Source organism: Scardinius erythrophthalmus (genome assembly GCF_964197995.2).
Source record: "Scardinius erythrophthalmus genome assembly, chromosome: 25".
NCBI classification, from domain to species: domain Eukaryota; kingdom Metazoa; phylum Chordata; class Actinopteri; order Cypriniformes; family Leuciscidae; genus Scardinius; species Scardinius erythrophthalmus.
The window spans coordinates 23130281-23149810 of record NC_138245.1 but is presented as its reverse complement, the minus strand read 5'-3'; the positions used below and the strand labels follow the sequence as shown (position 1 = coordinate 23149810).

The 19530-nt window shown below is 38.4% G+C and overlaps 1 protein-coding gene across 3 annotated transcripts in view; it reads left to right on the top strand.

The window, feature by feature from the left end:
- Positions 1-19530, top strand: part of igsf21a (immunoglobin superfamily, member 21a) — a 255742-nt gene that overhangs the window by 160746 nt on the left and 75466 nt on the right. For all 3 annotated transcript variants that reach the window (XM_081357760.1, XM_081357759.1, XM_081357761.1), the window contains exon 3: positions 12614-12735. In XM_081357760.1, coding sequence (XP_081213886.1) covers positions 12614-12735 — 122 coding nt within the window. The remainder of the gene's footprint in view (positions 1-12613; positions 12736-19530) is intronic.

The following is a 19530-nucleotide window of genomic DNA, read 5'->3' as shown; positions in this document are numbered from 1 at the left end:
TTTCTGTCCAATTTGTGTGGACATTTTTCTTTTTTTCCCCTTTTTTGTGTGTTTAATTTAATTAGTGATTATTCTACATTTAAATATTGATGATTACAAGTTTGGGGGAAATGCGATTAATCACAGCATTACATTTGAGCCCCTGCCCCTGATGAACTCTTTGCACTTCCCTGGAGGTTAGTGAAGTAAAATAGGCTATGCAAGCTAGTCACCTTTTAAACTAATGAAAAGTTTCATTTGGGTTTTAATGTTCAAAATGTCTACAGGATAAAATAAATGAAAGTACTGGTTACATGATGATGTATCTAAGTGCTAAAGTGTGTTACAGAAAAAAAGATCAGTAGTGCAGGTGAGGGAGGAAAGAGTTTCATTTTTCCACTATCAATTTCTACCTTACAGCTGAAAATTAACACAAAAGAAAAACATGAATAATCCTGTCCTAATCCTGTTTGTGACCAGTTCAAGGTACGTGCTGCAATAATCATGCCTTCTGTTGATGGTATGTCAAATTTGTATGTCTCAAAATGTCCATTTCTATCCACAAAACTTGCCAGAAGTCATGGTTTAAAGGGGTTATAAAAAAAAAAAAAAAATCTTGCACCCCCGGACCCCCATGACCGGCTTGGTAACAACCTCCGGCACGTAACAGCACCGCTGCTGGAAAAATTTCTAGGGGAAACACTGGTCTTATTTCAGAGTTCAATAGGATTCAGTGAGGAAAAAAATACTAGTCTGGACTTGATTTTATCCATCAGGAATTGATTGGATCAGGAAAAGTGGGTTTTAAATGCTAGGATGAAATCAGGTGAATGGAAATATGAACGGAATAGGAAAGTCGTTTCAGAGGTAGCACAAGTTGCACTATTCAGACTATTCAGAGTTTTGGGATCAGCAAGATTTTGTAATGTTTTTGAAAGAGGTCTCTTGTGCTCCAAGGCTGCATTTATTTAATAAAAACTACAGTAATAACTATAATATTGTGAAATGTTATTATATTTTAAAATGTAATTTATTCCTGTCATGGCAAAGCTGAATTTTTAGCAACCATTAATTCAGTCTTCAGTGTCACATGATCCTTCAGAAATCCTTCTAATATGCTGATTTTGTAGAAACATTTCTTATTTTTTGATAAATAGAATATGTAATGTTTAATTTTAGCATTTACTCTCCCTTTTGAGTGCCATTACAGAGCATGCTGGGATATAGAAATCCCAACCCAGTTTCAGTTAAATTTAAGTTAGTCTAAATTAAAAGAAACTAGTTAATTAAACTTAAAACAATTAAACAATTCAGATTACTTAAAATGTGTACTGTAGGTTTCGTGAACTCAAATAAAAAAAGAAAGTTATAAATATATTTAGAAATGTTAACTAGTTTGAACTTTTTTGTTTAATTTAAGTTTGCTCTACTCAAACCAGTTATATATTTTGAGTGTTAGGGTTTACAGAAATGACATTATGAATGTCACTTTTGATCAATTTAATGTCATTGTTATCAAACCTTTGAACAATAGTGTACGTTTCCCCAAATTGTCTTTTTCTTTGGATTAGCATGCATAAATTGTTTACAGTAAGACCAGGAACATGTAAAGACTGTCAGTTTTGATGTCATGGTATATAGCAAATAATGTATTTGTAAACAATAAACAAAAATAATGTAAACATCATTTCTATAATCACAAATATTTCAGTTTCTATATTATATACAGTATTTCTAATACTATTTAGCACTATCATTGCTAAAAGAAGTGCAGTATTTTCAGCTGAGACTGACAATTTTAAAGTTAATATTATCGTACTTACGCTAGCTTTGCATAATTCACACAGTCTCTCCTTATTTAGCATTGCCACCACCAGATCCAGATGGTGAGAGTATCTGTCTAAAGGGGCAGGTGTAGTGCAAAGAGACAGTCTCTTCTGGAACGCTCTGAACATATACAGACACACAGGATCTGCTGTGGCCCATAATGTCTTCTGGACCATCTGTCTGCCGGCACTCGCACCCACCCCTGCCTGTTCGCATCTGTAGATGGATAAAATGAAATATTCAAATGACAGATCAACTTTAAAATTATTGTCTTGATGCCATGGTGTGTAGCGGTGCAACGGTTTGGTTTGTATGCTTTCCCAAATGGAAAGATTGCGGAGAAGAAAAACAAAATAAAAATTCTATTAGTGTGTGTGTGTGTGTGTGTGTATTTTTTTTATATATTTTTTTTTTTATGAAGATTACTAGCTTATTGCAAAATAATATCATGAAATCCCTTATTTCCAATCCATTAGTTCCTACCTTGGTGCAAAGTATGCATAGTACAGTACACTCAAATATGAATTTAATTTCTGGAAATCTAGATTACATGTACTCAAATAACCTATGCTTATCTCTCTCTGGCCCAAATGATTAAGGGTGAACTCTCCCAGAGGTCTTTGTGTCCTCTTTTTGTATCCCATTGTCACATTGTCCTTCAGTTAAAGAATTGCTTTCTACTGCCGAGTGAGGCTTTACATAACATTGTGTTATTGTCTCCTCATTGACTAAAACTTACATAACATGTTTTAGCGGATATGGGTGGGGAAATGGATGAGTAGGTTTGTTGTTTGGTGTGTATAGTTGAGTTTTCCTAGAGATGTTCTAGTGTTGTCAAGCCCTATGGCACTTCAGTTGACAGGAAATGAGTGAAAGTCTCTGTAAGGAAGTCCCCAATTACTGTTAACATGGGGCCAGGGAATGCTTCCTGCCTCCTTTATTTTGTGGGAAATTGGACCTCATGTGTAATGTCTTAACCTCTCCTAGTCCTCCCCTTGGTATTTATTGTCCTTAAGCAGTAGGTTAATGTATGCCCCAGACAGCAAATCCCCAGCATTATAAGCATCATGGATGTTTTCCCTATTAAATTCACCCTTCCTGTTTATTTTTCTGATTTTTAGAAGACAAGAAGCCTCACACCATTTCTTTATCTAAAGTAGTTTTGCGCTGTAGCAACTAGAAATAACTGTGTCTATGTCGCTGCCATGTATATATATATATATATATATATATATATATATATATATATATATATATATATATATATATATATATATATATATATATATATATATATATAGACCCCTTTTGCGCCGACGTCACAGTTACGTCACAGCGTTAGCTGGAGGCAAAACAAACGGAAAACTGGAGGCGGCCAATACAAACCAGCACAGACTCGGCTACATAATAAGGATCTTAAATTATTATTTTTATTATTAAATGTCATCTTGTTGTGTTCTTGGGTGCAAGAATCGATGAAAAATGAGTATGCTGTATCTGGAATTTTTATTTTTATTATAATATTCATATCATTAAAATTGCACCGTAGTGTCACTCTTTACATCGTCGTCTTGGCGCTGGCTAGGCAGAACTGCGGATCGTACCACACAAGTCTTTACATGACCATTCAGCACATAGTTATATTATAGGCATCTAAATATATTTATATGTCCTCAGTTTCTCTTTACCCTCGGTTTCTCTATCGGGTAGGTGTAGAAGTCAGGCCACTCAACCGGAGGTAGCGTTAACGTTAATCCTGTCAGTTCGTCCATTGACTGAGCGTGTACGGTCATCTGGTTCCGTCCGTTAAAATTAACTTTTGCAAATAACAATCGCGGTCCTGGACAGTGAGTGACCTTGCACATTAAGACAAAATCGGATTTTCTCCAGTCATTGTTAAAAAAACAAGCTAACAAAACTTGCAAACTAACGTTAGTAAAGCGGCCAGAGGGATCTTTCTGCCTCCAGCTAAGCCCCGCCCACACAAATATGTCACCATGTTTACCAACTGTAAAAGGGTCTATATAATTAATTCATTAATTTCATATACACACAATATCACACCAAGTCGCATCTCTAAAACATTGTGAATAAACTCGCTTGACACATTTTTGCCATTACTTTTCACCAGCTGGTCCCAAAGTCATTTCAAGTGGCTGTAATCTGTATCTCTTTCAAATAATTGTTACTTGGGTTGATATCTAATACATTGACATTCATAAATTTTTAAGTGTGGCTTAGGCGTCCAAATTTTGGGACCACTATCTGGCCTTTGACTTGACGTTGTGAATCCAGAGCCGTTCAGATGTTCTCCTCTGCCCTGATTTGGGTTCAACTGGAGCTGGAACATGTCTGGCAGCATGAGTTTTAATCCCAGAGCAATCTGCCAGAGAATGCCTTATCCAATCACTGCTCTGTCCTCCCTTGTGGTCTTGGAATGGAAATGAGTGACAGCATGCCTAGAGCATGTGACACTCACATCGGGGCAGAGGAATATTTATCACCCCAGTGGCCATCTTGTTTTTTTTTGTGTTTTTTTTTTTTTCGTGCATACACATCACTTCCTCATTACAGTTTTGGGTTTTACCTTTTCAGGCAGATATCAAGCTATCCAGAGACCTTTTTGGCAAGTGTTAACAGGGTGGGCGCCCTGAATAGATACTGTAATACTGTACATATATGAAATGTGCACATTTGACTGCTTATGTGCCTCATTACTGTAGTTTTATTTGTTATGACACACAAAATAAACAGAGCCTGTCACAAATATTCTTATGCAAGACATGCACATGACAGCGCTGCACCTTGAAGAAAGTGATTTATGTAATGGCACCTATCAGCCGCACGAGGTGGGATGGTTGTGTGTCTGTTTAACTGGATAACCCGTCCCATGGCATCTGCGAAAGCCCTGCAGAGAGGCAGATCCCTTTCATTGTCATAGCCAGGAGGGAGGAGACATCTGACGTGCAGCGTGAAATTCATTCAGCACACCTCTCACTGTACTCGGCACAGCGGGGACCTCGGCTCACCATGGGTTCCCAGGTGAGCAGGTAGAGCAGTTTAAGCTCACAGCTGCGTCCTGTGGAGACATAGCGGAAATATCATAGGGAGCTACTGGAGAAACACTGGAGGCTGTGATTTAGTTACAGTTATTACAGCGCAGCTTTGAATTAGATTTTTTGTGTTGTTTAGAATGAAGAGCCCCTGGTGTTGAGGAAACGGCCACACTTCCAGTGGTACAGTGGTCCTGTTTCGTGTTCCTTTCAGAGCGCCCATTGTTCCCATTGTGGGAGCACAATATTAAACCAATTGCCATGCAGATGAGCTGTTCTCTAACACTCAGATCAGTACAATGCGCCGATCACGTCTTTTTTGTTAGAATTTCATCAACACGTCAGCTCATACTAAGAACTGCAATAAATCTTATTAAATCCAAGTTCCACCGTCTTCCAGTCTGCGAAGTTTAACAATGGGACTCTGGTAAAACATCACGCTTTAATGAGTCAGGCTCTGTAGATTTACATTTACATAAGAGTTGATTTTACGTGTTAATTTACTGCAATTAATAAATAAATTAACTGCTTGCTCGCTGTCAGTAATACGTGGTACAGTATACCAGTACCTTAAAGAGGCTACATGCAACTATTTCCCCAAAATAAACGTAACAATAGCCTTTTTATCTGACCATTTATGACTCAAACATAAGTGTGTGAGTGTGTGTCTGACCATTTATGACTCAGCATACTGACACCTTGTCAGCTCACAGTGGGTCCACCTATAAGCCTGTATCCTATTTTCTGTCGGGTTGGATTTTTCGCGCGCTGTCTGCGGATGTGACGTCAAGCGCGTTCATGTTAAACGTTTCAGATCACTCTGCCACCACCGCTAGTCAGCAAACAAACTTAGTTTCTCAAACAATATATGTATTTGACTGTTCTTACCTCTGTAAACATAATGTTGACTTCTTTGCAGCGGATGACTTGTGAAGTGTGCACGTACGAGAGCGAGCAGAAAGGAAGAGCAGTTCCATTTTTTGGCCACAGGTGTCAGTCGCGAGTTTAAATTTCAGAAAATCGCATGTAGCCTCTTTAAAAATAACACAGATGAAAATTGAAAATGCTTTGATTTTAAAATATACAAAGAGTGACTGATATATTTTACTTAGCCTACATTTTGATTTGTTTAAGACTTAACTTAAGACTGCATTTTATTTGATAAAAAAAACCTCTTATTTAACTTAAGACTGCATTTATTTGATAAAATATAAATAATATAATATAAATTTATAGATATAAAAATATATTTTATTCCTGTAATGGCAAAGCTGAATTTTCAGCAGCTATTATTCCAGTCTTCAGTGTCAGATGATCCTTCAGAAATCATTTTAATATGCTGATTTGGTGCTCAAGAAACATTTATTATTATTATTATCAATGCTGTAAACAGTTGTGCTGGTGAATATTTTTGTGTAAACCATGAAATAAAACTCTGGATTCTTTGATGAATAAAAATTCAGTAGAATAGTAAATGTGTTTACTGTCATATTGGATTATTTTAATGCATCCTTGGTGAGTATATACAAAAGTATTGATTTTGTAAACTTGCTGACCCCACAAAAAGCTTTTTCTTTTTCTTCTTATCCCTTTTTTAATATTTATTTAAAATAAATAAGTATTTATTTACATACAGTATACATTTTCAGTATACTGTATGTTCCCTGGGAATCACACACATGACATTGGTGGTGTTAGGGCCATGTTCCACACGTTGGGCTAAAATGCTAAAACGCCTGTTAGCTAGTTTCTATGTAGTCTGGCCACCATTCACTAGATTAAAGCAGTCAATGGCAAATAAAAGTTGTTTACAAAAGCTTTCTTACCCAGGGTGAGACACCATATTTTGCCGGGTTTGTATACTTTGCACACAGAACTAGATTGACTGCTGGTCGCGCAATATTTGAGAACATACAAAGGAAGACACAGGAGTGTGGCTGTAAATATTACTATAGGTACTGTGCACCCCATATGGCTATGTTTGTTTAGAGTGCTGAATACGCCTCATGCATTTTCAAGAGAGCAACATCCACATTGTATATCCAGAGTGACTATACCTTAAATCTTCGGAAGACACAAGGTGAGAGCAAGTTTATTGATATGTGCTGCTGTATGAGCCGATAAACAGTTGTCTGTCACGCCATTGACATGCGTATGACATAAGTATGTGCTTTGCGGGTTGTTATTTTGCTGTCAAATCGCTAATATGAGGCCTGTCAAGATTTTTCAGGTTATGAAATAATGGCTTAGAATGGGGTGGTCGTAGAGCGAGACAAAACTCCTGTTAAGTGATGGGCGGAGGAGGGAATAGAAGAAAAATAACGAAGTTGGAGAGTTTTTGACCACATATCTGAAAGGATGACAGCTGTGGGTGTCTCCTGAAATGCCAAAGAGTGAAGAAAAAGAAGAAAAAAAAAACATGGAATTTATTTATATGTACATATACTGTACACTACCATTCAAAAGTTTGGGGTTTGTAGGAGTGATTTTTTTTATATTTTTGATGTCTTTAATGTTTTTTAAATATTGGAATTTATTCACTCTGATTATATCATCATAGTTTTAAAAAATAGTTTTATTTGTTTGTTTGTTTGTTGGAGTTCAGTCTGATCTTTTTGTCTTTGTTCAACTAAACATTAAGTTAGTTGGTGTCTATACAGTATGTTGACAAGGGCTGCTTCTACATGAAGCCTCATTTTCAGCATGACTGTGGCAGTGATCTAAGGTCACGATCGGATTAAGCCATTGAATCACAATCTATGTGAGAGTGTGTGTGTGTGTGCCTGTGTGTATCCTCAGGCTGCAGGAAGTGATTCAGGAGTGCTCTATAAATAACCACAGCTCAGTTAGGCCCGAGGGATGGGGTGCCACTCTGCTGAAGTGAGCTGAGTGAAGGTAGGGAGAAGGCCAGGGCCTCCATGTGGAACCACAGCAGACGGCGTGCATTGTTTACACTCTGTAGGGATCCTCCACCTTACTCGCTCATACACTTGTAGATTGCACCCCTCTCCAACCCCTCTTGATCCTGCTTGCCTGCTTGGATGCACTCCTCTATAATGTGCCACTGATCAAATTTGACTGATTAAAGCTCAGGCATGCTTGTCATATAATGAATTTGAGTAGATTTCTGATATCTGAGGCTGGTTAAAAAAAAAAAAAAAAAACATTAAAAAAATATAAAACAATCATAGACTCCAAACTTTTGAATGGTAGTATAGAGTATATGTACATAGAAATAAATAGCATGTTTATATTGCTTGTTTGTATATATAAATTCAGTCTGATCTTTTTTCTGATCTTTTTTATAGTTTAGCGCGTTCCATGTCCACGAATGAGTCAGAATAAACAAATAATGGTGTCGATGGGAAGACAAATTACAAATAAGTGAGTAACAACTCACTCACTTAGATATCACCGCATTGTCACATCAAAATCAAACCTGAAATGACTTGAAAGCACAATCATTTAAGGTTTTTAAGCATTAAGCTTTGTGAAATTAAAGGTAATTTCTGTCTGTGACTATCAAATCAGTGTTTACCAAGTTTTGATGACTGGTGATCTGAAAATAAGTTCACTGTTAAAAAGAACAGCTGAACATAAGTTCACAAATAAAGGTCACACTTTAGTTTAGGGTCAAATTCTCACTAGCTATTAACTAAGACTTTTGCCTCAATAAACTTCTAATTACTGCTTTTTAATAGTTATTAAGTTAGTTGTTAAGTTTAGGTATTGCAGAATAAGGCATTATTATGTACTAATAAACATATGCTAATATATAAGCAAATAGCTAATAGTAAGAATTAGACCCTAAACTAAAGTGTTACCCAAATAAAATATAGATCTGAAATTTGTTACTGTGGTGTTCTAGTTATTAATTTGGAGTAAATGGTAAAAGGCACTACCTTGATGATAAATATACTTGGTTTTTTTTGTTTGTTTGTTTTTTTGTTTTTGTTTTTTAAATAAATTTAACATTAATTCTACTGTTAATGTCAAAATGCAAAATCGAATAATTTTTTTTTTTTTTACAGTAAGTAATGTATATGTCAAATTTAAGTGGTATTGTAACATGAATTTACATTGTTGTTTTTTTTTATAATAATAATACTCAGTGAGGACTTTGCCTCCTCATTTCAGAACATCACTGCACACCACTGTTCCAAGGTACGGTATCCTACTGTTACGGGCAGCAAGGTTTGTTGTGGGTACATAGACAGACTTAGGAGGAGGAGATGGTTCTCGCCCACCCAGATCCTCTTCCTCCTCTCCAGATGGTAAACTCTGTTGTACTCCAGTGTCTTGGCGGTAATATGTGGAACAGATTCAATAAACTACCCTGAGCTGGATGTATGTTTCCCCCATGTGGCCTTTTTCCTTAATAAAAGCACATTTATCTGGTTTCCTGTCTCTTTCCATATTCTCATAGCAGAGGTAGTCGTCAAGACAACAGGGCGGACAGTCATCCATGATGGATATTCTTTCACATGGGAGTTCAGGTCCATTTTGATTAGGAGGTAAAATCATTATAGGCCCGCATGTGTGTGCCATGCCAGCTGAATGTCTCATTTCCTTCATCACCACAGCGATATGCATTGCCTTCTTCAATAGTGCATTTTAAATAAATGGCCTACCAGAATAAATGACAATATATACAAAATGCATACACTATATGTATTAGGAAAATGCTTTTTGATTTTTTTTGTTTTCATATTTTTCCTGATTTTTTTTATATAATATACTATATATTTAAATATATGAATATGCTGCTAATATATTTAAATAAATGTATTTATGTATAAATAAAAAATATCTTTAAATACATTTTGGCCATATTTTGCCAAATCATGATATTATAGAAAATAATTAAAAGAAAATATTTCAGACATAAATAGAAAATAGATGATGATGATGTTGTTTTCTAATTCATATAATGTTCTAAAATAAGGCTAATTATAGCTGCTTTGACACTTTTAATTGTGGAAAAACACACAAAAAATATAGAAAAACTCTGGGAAAAATGTTAAATGTGTGTGTGTGTGTGTGTGTGTGTGTGTGTGTGTGTGTGTGTGTGTGTGTGTGTGTGTGTGTGTGTGTGTGTGTGTGTGTGTGTGTGTGTGTGTATTTATATATATATATATATATATTTGGGCATATTTTGCATATTTATATAATTTTATATATATATATATATATATATATATATTAAATAACATTTAAAATTATATTATGAAGTATTGAGTGAACAGAGAAAGACCACATGAAACCATGATCTGAAAGGGTTATGGGATGTTCTATCAAACAAACTCATTCATTTGTTCACTTCATTTTTTCCTTTTATTAAATTCCATTGTACAGTGGCACCTTGTGTTTCCCACTATGCGCTTGATGTTCTCATTACTGTCCTCTTCTCGTCATGATGACAAAGTGGGTGACGGTGTCTATTTTTTCGAAAGACCCATTTCGCGTTTCTATTTATCGGCGAGAATGTCAGAACCTTTACTCTGCTTCTCCCACTAATCATGTACTCTGCGTTTTTAGCATGCGCTCGCTGCTTATCGAATATTTTCATATGTGCTTGAATAAACACAAGCACCCTCTCATTTCATAATGCATGTAAACAGAGCAAACCCTTCACATTGTGTTTCTCCACAATTATAGATTTTTGCTCCATACTCCATTAGGGGTAAAAAGCAGTTTCAGTAAAAAATAAAACAAAAAAAAAGTCCTCATATCTTCTCATTCTCCTTTCTTCTGTGGTTCTCTAATGCAGTTCACTGTGATTTATGAAACAAGATACAGGTGATTTCACATTATGGTTGTACATTAAAGGTCAGAATTCATTTTTTTATAAATCTTTTGTATGGTGGCTGGATTGCACTTGAAGAAATACAGGTAGAAGTATCTCAAGCTATCCATAACAATGCTGCAACAATTTGAGTCAAGAGCCGAAACCACCAAAGGAATCTGTATTCAGCTACCGGGAGCACTTTACGTTTTCTAAGACATGTCAGACAGAAACCTTCTTGCATCTCACCTTTTAAAGGAATTTGAAAGCATTATTGGAGTCAACTACAAAAGTAACCAGGATCAACCTGAGGGGAAAACACAACTATCAAACACAGGTTTGCTTTTAGCGACTGACCTTTCAATGTCACCACTTTCTTGTGAACCTGTAGCAAAATGTAGCGGGCCCTGTAGCAGCCGCATCGTCGGATGCCTGCAAGATGGTCAGGGTGATCTTCGTGCTCAGCAATGCTGAAACATTTCTAGGATGCGTTTTAAATGGTGTCACAAGTGGTTGACAATATGAGCACTTTGCTGACCTGTTTCTGAGACTCTTGATTGGCAATAAGTGTTAGTTTCTGAAAAGATATATTCACCATTCATTAGTTGCTAAGTTCACAGCAGTTTTTTGCTTAGTACAATTTGTTTCATCATAGTCATCATATTTGTTCCCAAAAGAATATATAAAATGTGGACAAACTTTTAAAAAGTGTGTGTAAATTAACAACTTATTTTTATCTCTTTTTTTTTTTTTAAATAAAAAAATATATACATTGCAGCAAAGAATATTTTCTGGTACATCAACATGTATCAACATTCACGTTGTATCTGCAGTATGAGGAAGAGATGGAAGGACTAGAAAATATTCTTAACCCACACAATTTTACACTCATAAAGTTTCAGGTGTATTAAATCAAATCATGTTAAAATTGCTTTGGAATACCTTGCTGCTATTGTGAGTTTTAGATATGCATTATGTAAACATTATCTTATACGCTTGAATTGTTTATCCCCTATATTCATTGTGCCCATAATTCCTTTCTAAAAGAGAATTCAAGCAATTATGAATCATTGTGTGTTGTAGTGGCTGCAGGCATTTAGTGTGAATCTCTAGAGGACCAGAGGTTATTGTGGCTGTCCTACACTCATTTGTGAGGGCAGCGTGAATTGTTTGTTCAAATCAAACCAATTTAACATTGTCCCCGTGTCGCTGTTGTTCTCCACACTGAGGAAAACCAATCGCAAATCCACCTAGGCCTGATTTACAGCGCCTGGGGACCAGATTAAGAGGCCATAGATAGCATCTCAAGTGTTCGCCGAAAGAAAGACACCTGTCCCGCCAACAATTCCACCGCTTCAAAAGCAGGCATTAACACTTCCATTAAAATCTGTCACCCCTCTTTCTCCTTCTTCTCTCTGTGCTCTGAAGAGAAATCGCAGTCATTCAAATGCTAAGCGACTTTCTCTCCCCTGTGGATATTAGCGCCAAAAGAGGAGCGCTCCATCATTTGCCAAGAACGTCAGGGAGGGGAAAAAGACACAAAATGAGCCAATGGTGCTGCGAATATCCCTCACCTCTGCAATATCTCTTCACATTTCATTACCTTTCCTGTGCCGCAGACCAACAAAATGCAGCAAAGACGTCAGTCATCATTAAATCGCTCTCTTATAGTGCACTTAATTCCTAATGCCATATATGTAAGTGTCTCGCTGAGTTCATCATGCTCGGCAGGTTTCTGAGCGCTCATTTAAATTCATCTCTTCACAAGCTCTTAAATAATATACCAATAATAACTCTAAATGGATCATTGGGATCGTTTTAAAGTGTGAGAACTAACTTTGCCTGTGGGCATCGAGCTCTTGTACTTGCTCTTGTCTCATCTCATTATTTATGTATTGGGGTCTATGGAATATCCACTTCATTATAAGACACATCTTTTTATTAATGTTTTATTCTTATTTCTTTACAGGTTACTGACGGAGGTACTATTAAGCAGAAGATTTTTACGTACGATGCTATGTTCAATACCAATTACTCCCATATGGAGGATTACCGCAGACGGGAAGATCTGGTGTATCAATCGACGGTCCGGTAAGAGTCGTTAATTGATTTTCAAAACATAGAATATTTATGTGATCTGATCACTGGAGGTGCCAAAAAAGTTATCGTTGTTTAAAATATTGATGCATATTTTCTGAGCAATAGCGCATTGGACTCTGGTGCTAATGTGGCCAATATGACTTCTCGTTTATTTCCTACTGGCTTTCAACATTAATATAAAGAGCAATTCCGTGTTCCTTCTGAATTATGAACTTTCTTATGTGTGCATCAGAAGAGCGTCTTTGTCAATGCATTTCACAGTATTTGCAGTGTCTTGCATCATAAGTGTTGCATTTTCAAGATATCTTGTCATGTTAAAATTATATCAACATTTGACACTCAGATCAGTGCATCTTTTTTTTTTAAAGACCAATTGGACAAATGTGTGAGTGGGATTACCATCTCAGGTGTGTTGAGTATTAATTAGCATACTGTATATGCTAATGACCTTTTGTTTAATTCTGTTGCGCTCCATCTAGTGGTTCTGTGTCCTGTGTACTGTAAACTGGTCCCATAAAGGCCTTAAAAAGTTACACTCTGTAAGTATATCTGAATCACTGACCTGATTAAGAGACTTTTCCTCACTATCCAGTACGTTCTGGTATTTTCACTCACTGAGCCCCTAGCCAAGCTTTTCAAGCTTTGGTCCCTCAGTTGCAATTTCCCTGCTCCCCATTCAGAGAGTGTCATCTTTAGCCTCCCCTTTCTGAACATCTGCTTTAGTGTTTCATAGGCCCACTGAGGAACAGACGTGTTCCCCAAGTCACCCCTGATACCTGAGGCTCAGCTTTAGGCAGAAAAGCAAAAGCAAGACCCAGAAATACTTTGTCATACCTACTCTGCTCCTCACCAAAACACAAGTTTCTTGTCAGACCAAAAGCTGGTACAAACTATTAGATGGTGAGGAGAAAAAGGAAGGTTTTGTCTGCTGCAAGACTAGCTGCACTTATCTGTGCGCAGATACAGTATCTGCACGTGTGTAATAACTCCATCAGAGTTTTTCAGGTAACAGGCTACACTGCCTTCTTGCTTTGTCTGGAAAGTGGGACAGTGTATGCTGTGTGCACACGCACAGAAACAAGCACTCCTACCCAGCAGGAAGTAAATTGACTGTCACACTATAAACAGCAGTAGAGATCACATGTATTGACCTCGCAGTCTCACATAATGCTCGGGAAGGAATATGGCAACTGCAGAGGCCATCAAGCTTCATGTGCAGTTGCCTAAGTATAAACGCACACACATTGTTTCAAAAATCTTTTTCTTAAACAGTATTTTGTTTTACGGTAAAAAAAGAAAATCCACTTAAGTCAAGATTTATTCTCTGAAATGCTGAAATTTTGTTTTAAGCATAGATGGGTAACGTTTGTCAATACTTGTCTGCAACTGAAAGTAAACAATACTATTTTCACAAGGTTTTAAAGTCCACACGGTGTGACAGAGTGATGGATGGATGGATGGCAACAATTTTATGAGGCACAGACACTTGAATGACACACACAATGACACACGAGCATACACACTTCTCAAATCCTTTTTCCTGTAGCCTCTGACACAGCATTCAGTGGGAGATCTAGAGCACCCGAACAGGATATTTCACAGGTATTATCTCTCATTTTCATTCCAGGGTGGCAAAACACTAGCCTGGCAAGCCAGACCTACATCAAGATGTTAGGTCTGGCAACTCACCATAGACACGGCTCAATCCGAGGGGCGGGATAAACGGCTGTCTTTCGAATTCCCTCTGCATGCAATAGGACGCGCTTCAACCAAACAGAGCGTTTCCCAACAGCGGAGCTTACGTTAGTTGATAGATTCAACTTTTGAATCTGGCCGGCAAAACTACGAACACATCTTCCTTTTTTAAGAATGACTTAAGTGCCGTTCTTTGCTCTTTTCTCAAAGAACAGCTTAACTCCAAGTCCTCCAGAGTCGCGGCCAAAGCCGATTCGAAAGACTGTCCGCCAGCAGCAGCAGCCATTCTTTGTTTCCAAGTAGCAGGGAACTGTTGCAACTCTGTCGTCATTATGTTAAGCCCGCCCCGCCTACTCTATACACGATGTGATTGGCCTGACCCAATTTAGGTTTTTACCTCTCCGAATGTCAACGGAGAGTTGCTAGACTACCCTGGCTGCAAAATAAATTTTGCTGCCGCTAGGGTGCGTCTAGATTTCTAGGCTAGCAAAATACCACACCAGCAGGCCTTGCCACTCTAATTCAGATCTCACCCTTTCGCCTGTAAATAAAGGCACAAGCAAGGATCTTTCTGAAAATGAAAGCAGAGAGATAGACATGTCTGCCTCTAGCTGGGCCATAGAAGTTGACTTGTTTTCACATTAAACTGAGAAAGCAGTGATTCTTGTCTTCATGCTGCTCAGAAATATGCACATATTTTAGAGTAATGGAAAATAATAACATAATTTTGAGCTGCTTATGTCTAATCATTTTCCATGACAGTTTGAATTTCCTGGAAAACTCAACACAACACAAGGTGTCAAATTATTACAGGCCAAATTGAAATTCTGTGTCTTTTCTAAACGTTATCCTCACAATCACCCTTAATGATGATATGTTGTTGAAGGTGTTTGAAAAATTAATTCTGTTTCTCTTTAATATTTAATATAAGTCATAATGTTAGGTCTTTCTTCTTGTTCTTCACTAGCTTCTCCTTGTCACTAAGCTGTCAATTTATTAAGATGGTGAGTTTGAGCTGCCAATCAAATCTCGAACAGGTTCACAAGACCCTCCTCTTGCACTCTGACCTGGCCCTCTTCTCTCATTATCATGGACACCTCAATTCTCCACCTGTTCCTATGAGACCCAACTGCTCTTGGCAAAACTTTCGACTTTATACTCCGAAACAAAAGCACTTACGCCCACCGGGCCCTCCGGGGCCCTTCAGGAGAAGCCCGTTCTTCAATAAAAGCCCCTGATTATCATGCACATCTATCAGAATTTTTTTTTTTCATGCCTCTTCACTGAAACGTGACAACAGTGTTAAAAGAGAGACATGAAATATGCTGTGTGTCTTTGAGGCATGTGATTTCTCTTTTTAGTCTTGAAGTAAGGATACTCTGTTGTGGGATTTGTATATCACTATGTATTTTACACTATTTTATTTTTATTTTTTTTATTATTATTTAAACATATATATTTAGTATAATCTACAGTAAAGATTAATGTATCAGTCAGGGCAATTAATTAGCTAAAATTTTGCCATTTGGTTATCATCGGTCTTGTCAGTGAGTACATTTGTAGAGACCCCCCGAGTGGCATTTTAATTAATGTTTTTTTTTTTTTTTTTTTTTTTGCTTTGCTTTGCTTGTTTATCCATCTTGTTGGCCCTTTGAAAGTTTGAAAGGCCTCTGAGTGGCATTATAATTCAGTTTTTTTAAAGAGTTTTCACAGATGTAATTTCAGCTGCCATGCACATGGCTCTTTATATATCGACATCTGCCATTGAAAAGCCTGTATTGGTTGACCACTACTATGAGTGTACTCACAATGAATCTCATTCAAGCAAAAAACAATGGATTTTTTTTTAAATTGTGTTATATGTAAATCATTCACAAAACCTTTCATGCATAAATGGCAACATTTAATGTAATTGTGTTTTTGTTTTGTCCACGTAATGTCCAAGGCCCTATGAGTGAATATACAAGTAAGAGATCACCTCAGCTGACCTCTGTGTTTGATGACTCATGAAATCATGAGCTATTGTGAATATTCCAACACCATAAATTCAGCCTTGGGCATATTCTAACATCACACGCCCACAACGGCAATAAGAACAGGCCTCAGCTGAGAAATTCATGGCACATTTCTGTAATTACAGAATGTTATATTCCTGGCAGCGAGTGCTCTGTCCCTCTCAGCATACACACACACTTAAACACACTGCAGAGTGGCAGGACCTGGCTAGGCAAATCCCTCCTTGCCTCGGTGTGATTTAGTGCTAATCGGCTTTTTATTACTCTCTGATTAACAATCCATCTACATTTTTAGAGCACAGAGAGAGAGAGAGAATACAGAGGGGGTGAAACTGAGAAAGACTGTGAAGGAGCTGGAGTTTCAGTCCCATTGAGGTTATTTTGAAGAACTGAATGCCAGAGCGAGCCAGACTATTGTGCAACATCACCGGCATTTCAGCAATCCAAAGAGGAAGTATGCAACAGAGGGGAGAGAATGAGCAAATAAGAGACAGAGAGTGTTGAAAAGCAGAGGGAAGGAGAGGTGGAGAGCTAAGAGGGTAAGATAGACAGGAATTGAGAAATATGCTGGCCGGGATTCAGAGACCCGGGCAGTAAAGCTCATCCAGAGAGAGGACACTTGCAGGGTAGAACGTGAGACCAATGCCAATGTACAAAGCCGGAGCCAAACCTCTCATCCAATCATCACGGTCTGTGCATGTCAAGCAGCCCTGGAAGTAGGGGAGTAAACTAACAACAACAACAATAAAAACTAAAAAAAACTGCCAATAGATTAGGTTAAAATTATAGACATCTGTGAGGAGAAATGGCAGAGTGGTTTTATTTACAGCCACTGTATTGTTGCCATCACTATCACCATGACAATTAATTGCCTGTGTTTCTACTCATCAAGCCTAAGTGAGCTATCTGAGGTGCAGGGGGAAAGAAAGCCACGGTGGGGAGGCGTACATGAAAGGAATGCTTATTCGCTTGTGCTGAGAACTCACCCGCTGCCCTCATTCAATATAAATGAGCTTGGTTTCAGTCAATCTAGCTGTTTTCTGCTTGTTTTAAAGGGGCTGAGCAGCAGGACTTTGTCGACCGGCGCCAAGCACATGCAGACGATGTTGAGATTGTTAAAAAATCGCTTGACTGAAGCGAAAAGAGAGGCTGAGATTTTTTTTTTTTTTTTATGAGACTTTTAGAAAATTATGATATCCAGAATGTGGACCATGAGCTGAAAGAAGATTTACAAACAAAGATAGACCAGAAGTGTTTTGTAACCCAGAAACATGGCAATATAAAGCTGTCTTTTCAGAGCTGTGAAAACGTCTAGGTTACAGATGTAACCTCTGTTCCATGAGAACTGGGAACGAGATACTGTGTCGATGACGCTATTGGGGAACGCCCTCCACGTGAACCGGTGTCTGAAAAACTATCCAATCACGGCAATCGAAATTGACCGGCGATAGCCTATGACGTCACTACTAGTGCGACCAGGAAATATAAAAGGGGCGCCTAGAGAACATGTCATCCACTTTCGTTTGAAGGGACTGCTCAGCAGGCATCCCCAAGGCATGGCTAACGATGAAGTGTCTCGTTCCCTGTTCTCAGGGAACAGAGGTTACAGTCGTAACCTAGACATTCCCTTTCAAAAGGGAACTCGCACTGCGTTGATGGCGCTATTGGGGAACGAAGTACAATCCCACCATGCTGAGGGGAGTGCATGCCAATTATGGCTCGTGACAAAAACGTCAGAACTGGCAGTTTCAACCTGAAATACCAAGAACACACTCCCCCTTCGGGTCACATACAGGCTGTCAGTGACATTATTCCCTGTGGTCACTGCCCAAGTTATAAGCCTCAAAGTGGCCTCCCAACAACGGAAGGCCTACCAAGGCCGTTCAAAGGCTTGGAACCAACAGCTTCCATGGAAGGTGTTCCTTTAAGGGAATATGGCCAGGGGGTCAAAAAGGAGTCCCGTTCAGTCACTTTCTGAGGGGAACATAAAGTCAACCCTACATGCCACCAGGGAGGCTGACCGTCAAATTTACTGACCGACCTAGTCTTGCCAACAACCTGTCTGTTTCCTAAACTGAGTCTCTCACAAAATCAAGGGCCTTCAAGGAGGCCTGTTAAGGCCTAACTACTTGATAATGAGGATGTATGCAGAGCCATCAAAAGCCTAGGTGCTCTCCCAGACATATCTGTGTGCCTGGTTATATTTATTTAACATTCCCAACGGGCAGTGTACTCAGCAGAAGTGCTATCAATCCTTTAAAGCAAGGAGAATACAATCTTACTCTACCAGATTATCGAGGAGGCCTACTGAAAGGCCTACAGCTTCGAAAGTCACGGGCATCAGCCCGGGCAGTGCTTTGGCTCTAAGGGAGCATACTCATCCATCCCAAGTGGGAGGGAGTCACTAATCTGTCTCTACCTGAGCCTAGGTGGTGAAGGGTGATAACATATGAGCTATGGGTAGCAAAGTACTCTAATTAATGACCTTAACAAGGGCAGCACTATCGGCATGACCCTGAAGGATGTATCAGGGTCGAGGCCTATCATCTTGTAATTTTACAAGACAGATTTTATATTCTCTACTAAACCCATGGGATTGGAGGCCTCAGTAGGTGGCCAATGACATTCGACCTTATGACTTGAATTCTTATATTCAAGGGGCTCAGAAGAAAAGTCCTTTTTAACTTAAGGCCTTGCTGCCAGCTACCTTACTCGATGCTGTAAAGGGCTGAGGCCTGAGCAAAATGCTTCTTACTCTCTAGAGAGAAAGACCTGACAACGCCCATAGATATCTGCATGGAAGGATTTTTTGAAGATAACCTGCTACCTATGCTGTTATCTACCCTGTTACACCACTAGCATTTACACCTAATGCAAAAGGCGGGCCTTGGCCGGACGACTCTTGAGTAAGAGGAGGCTAGTACTGGGAAACTAGATTTACAGAAAAAAAATCTCCTGATGGTCTATGGAACCTACACTCAGATATTGAGAAGGGTATGCATAGCCTACCTATATATGGGGACTTCAGGGCCCTATTTCTACTCCTATAAAAAACCTTTCCTAACACACCCCTTAA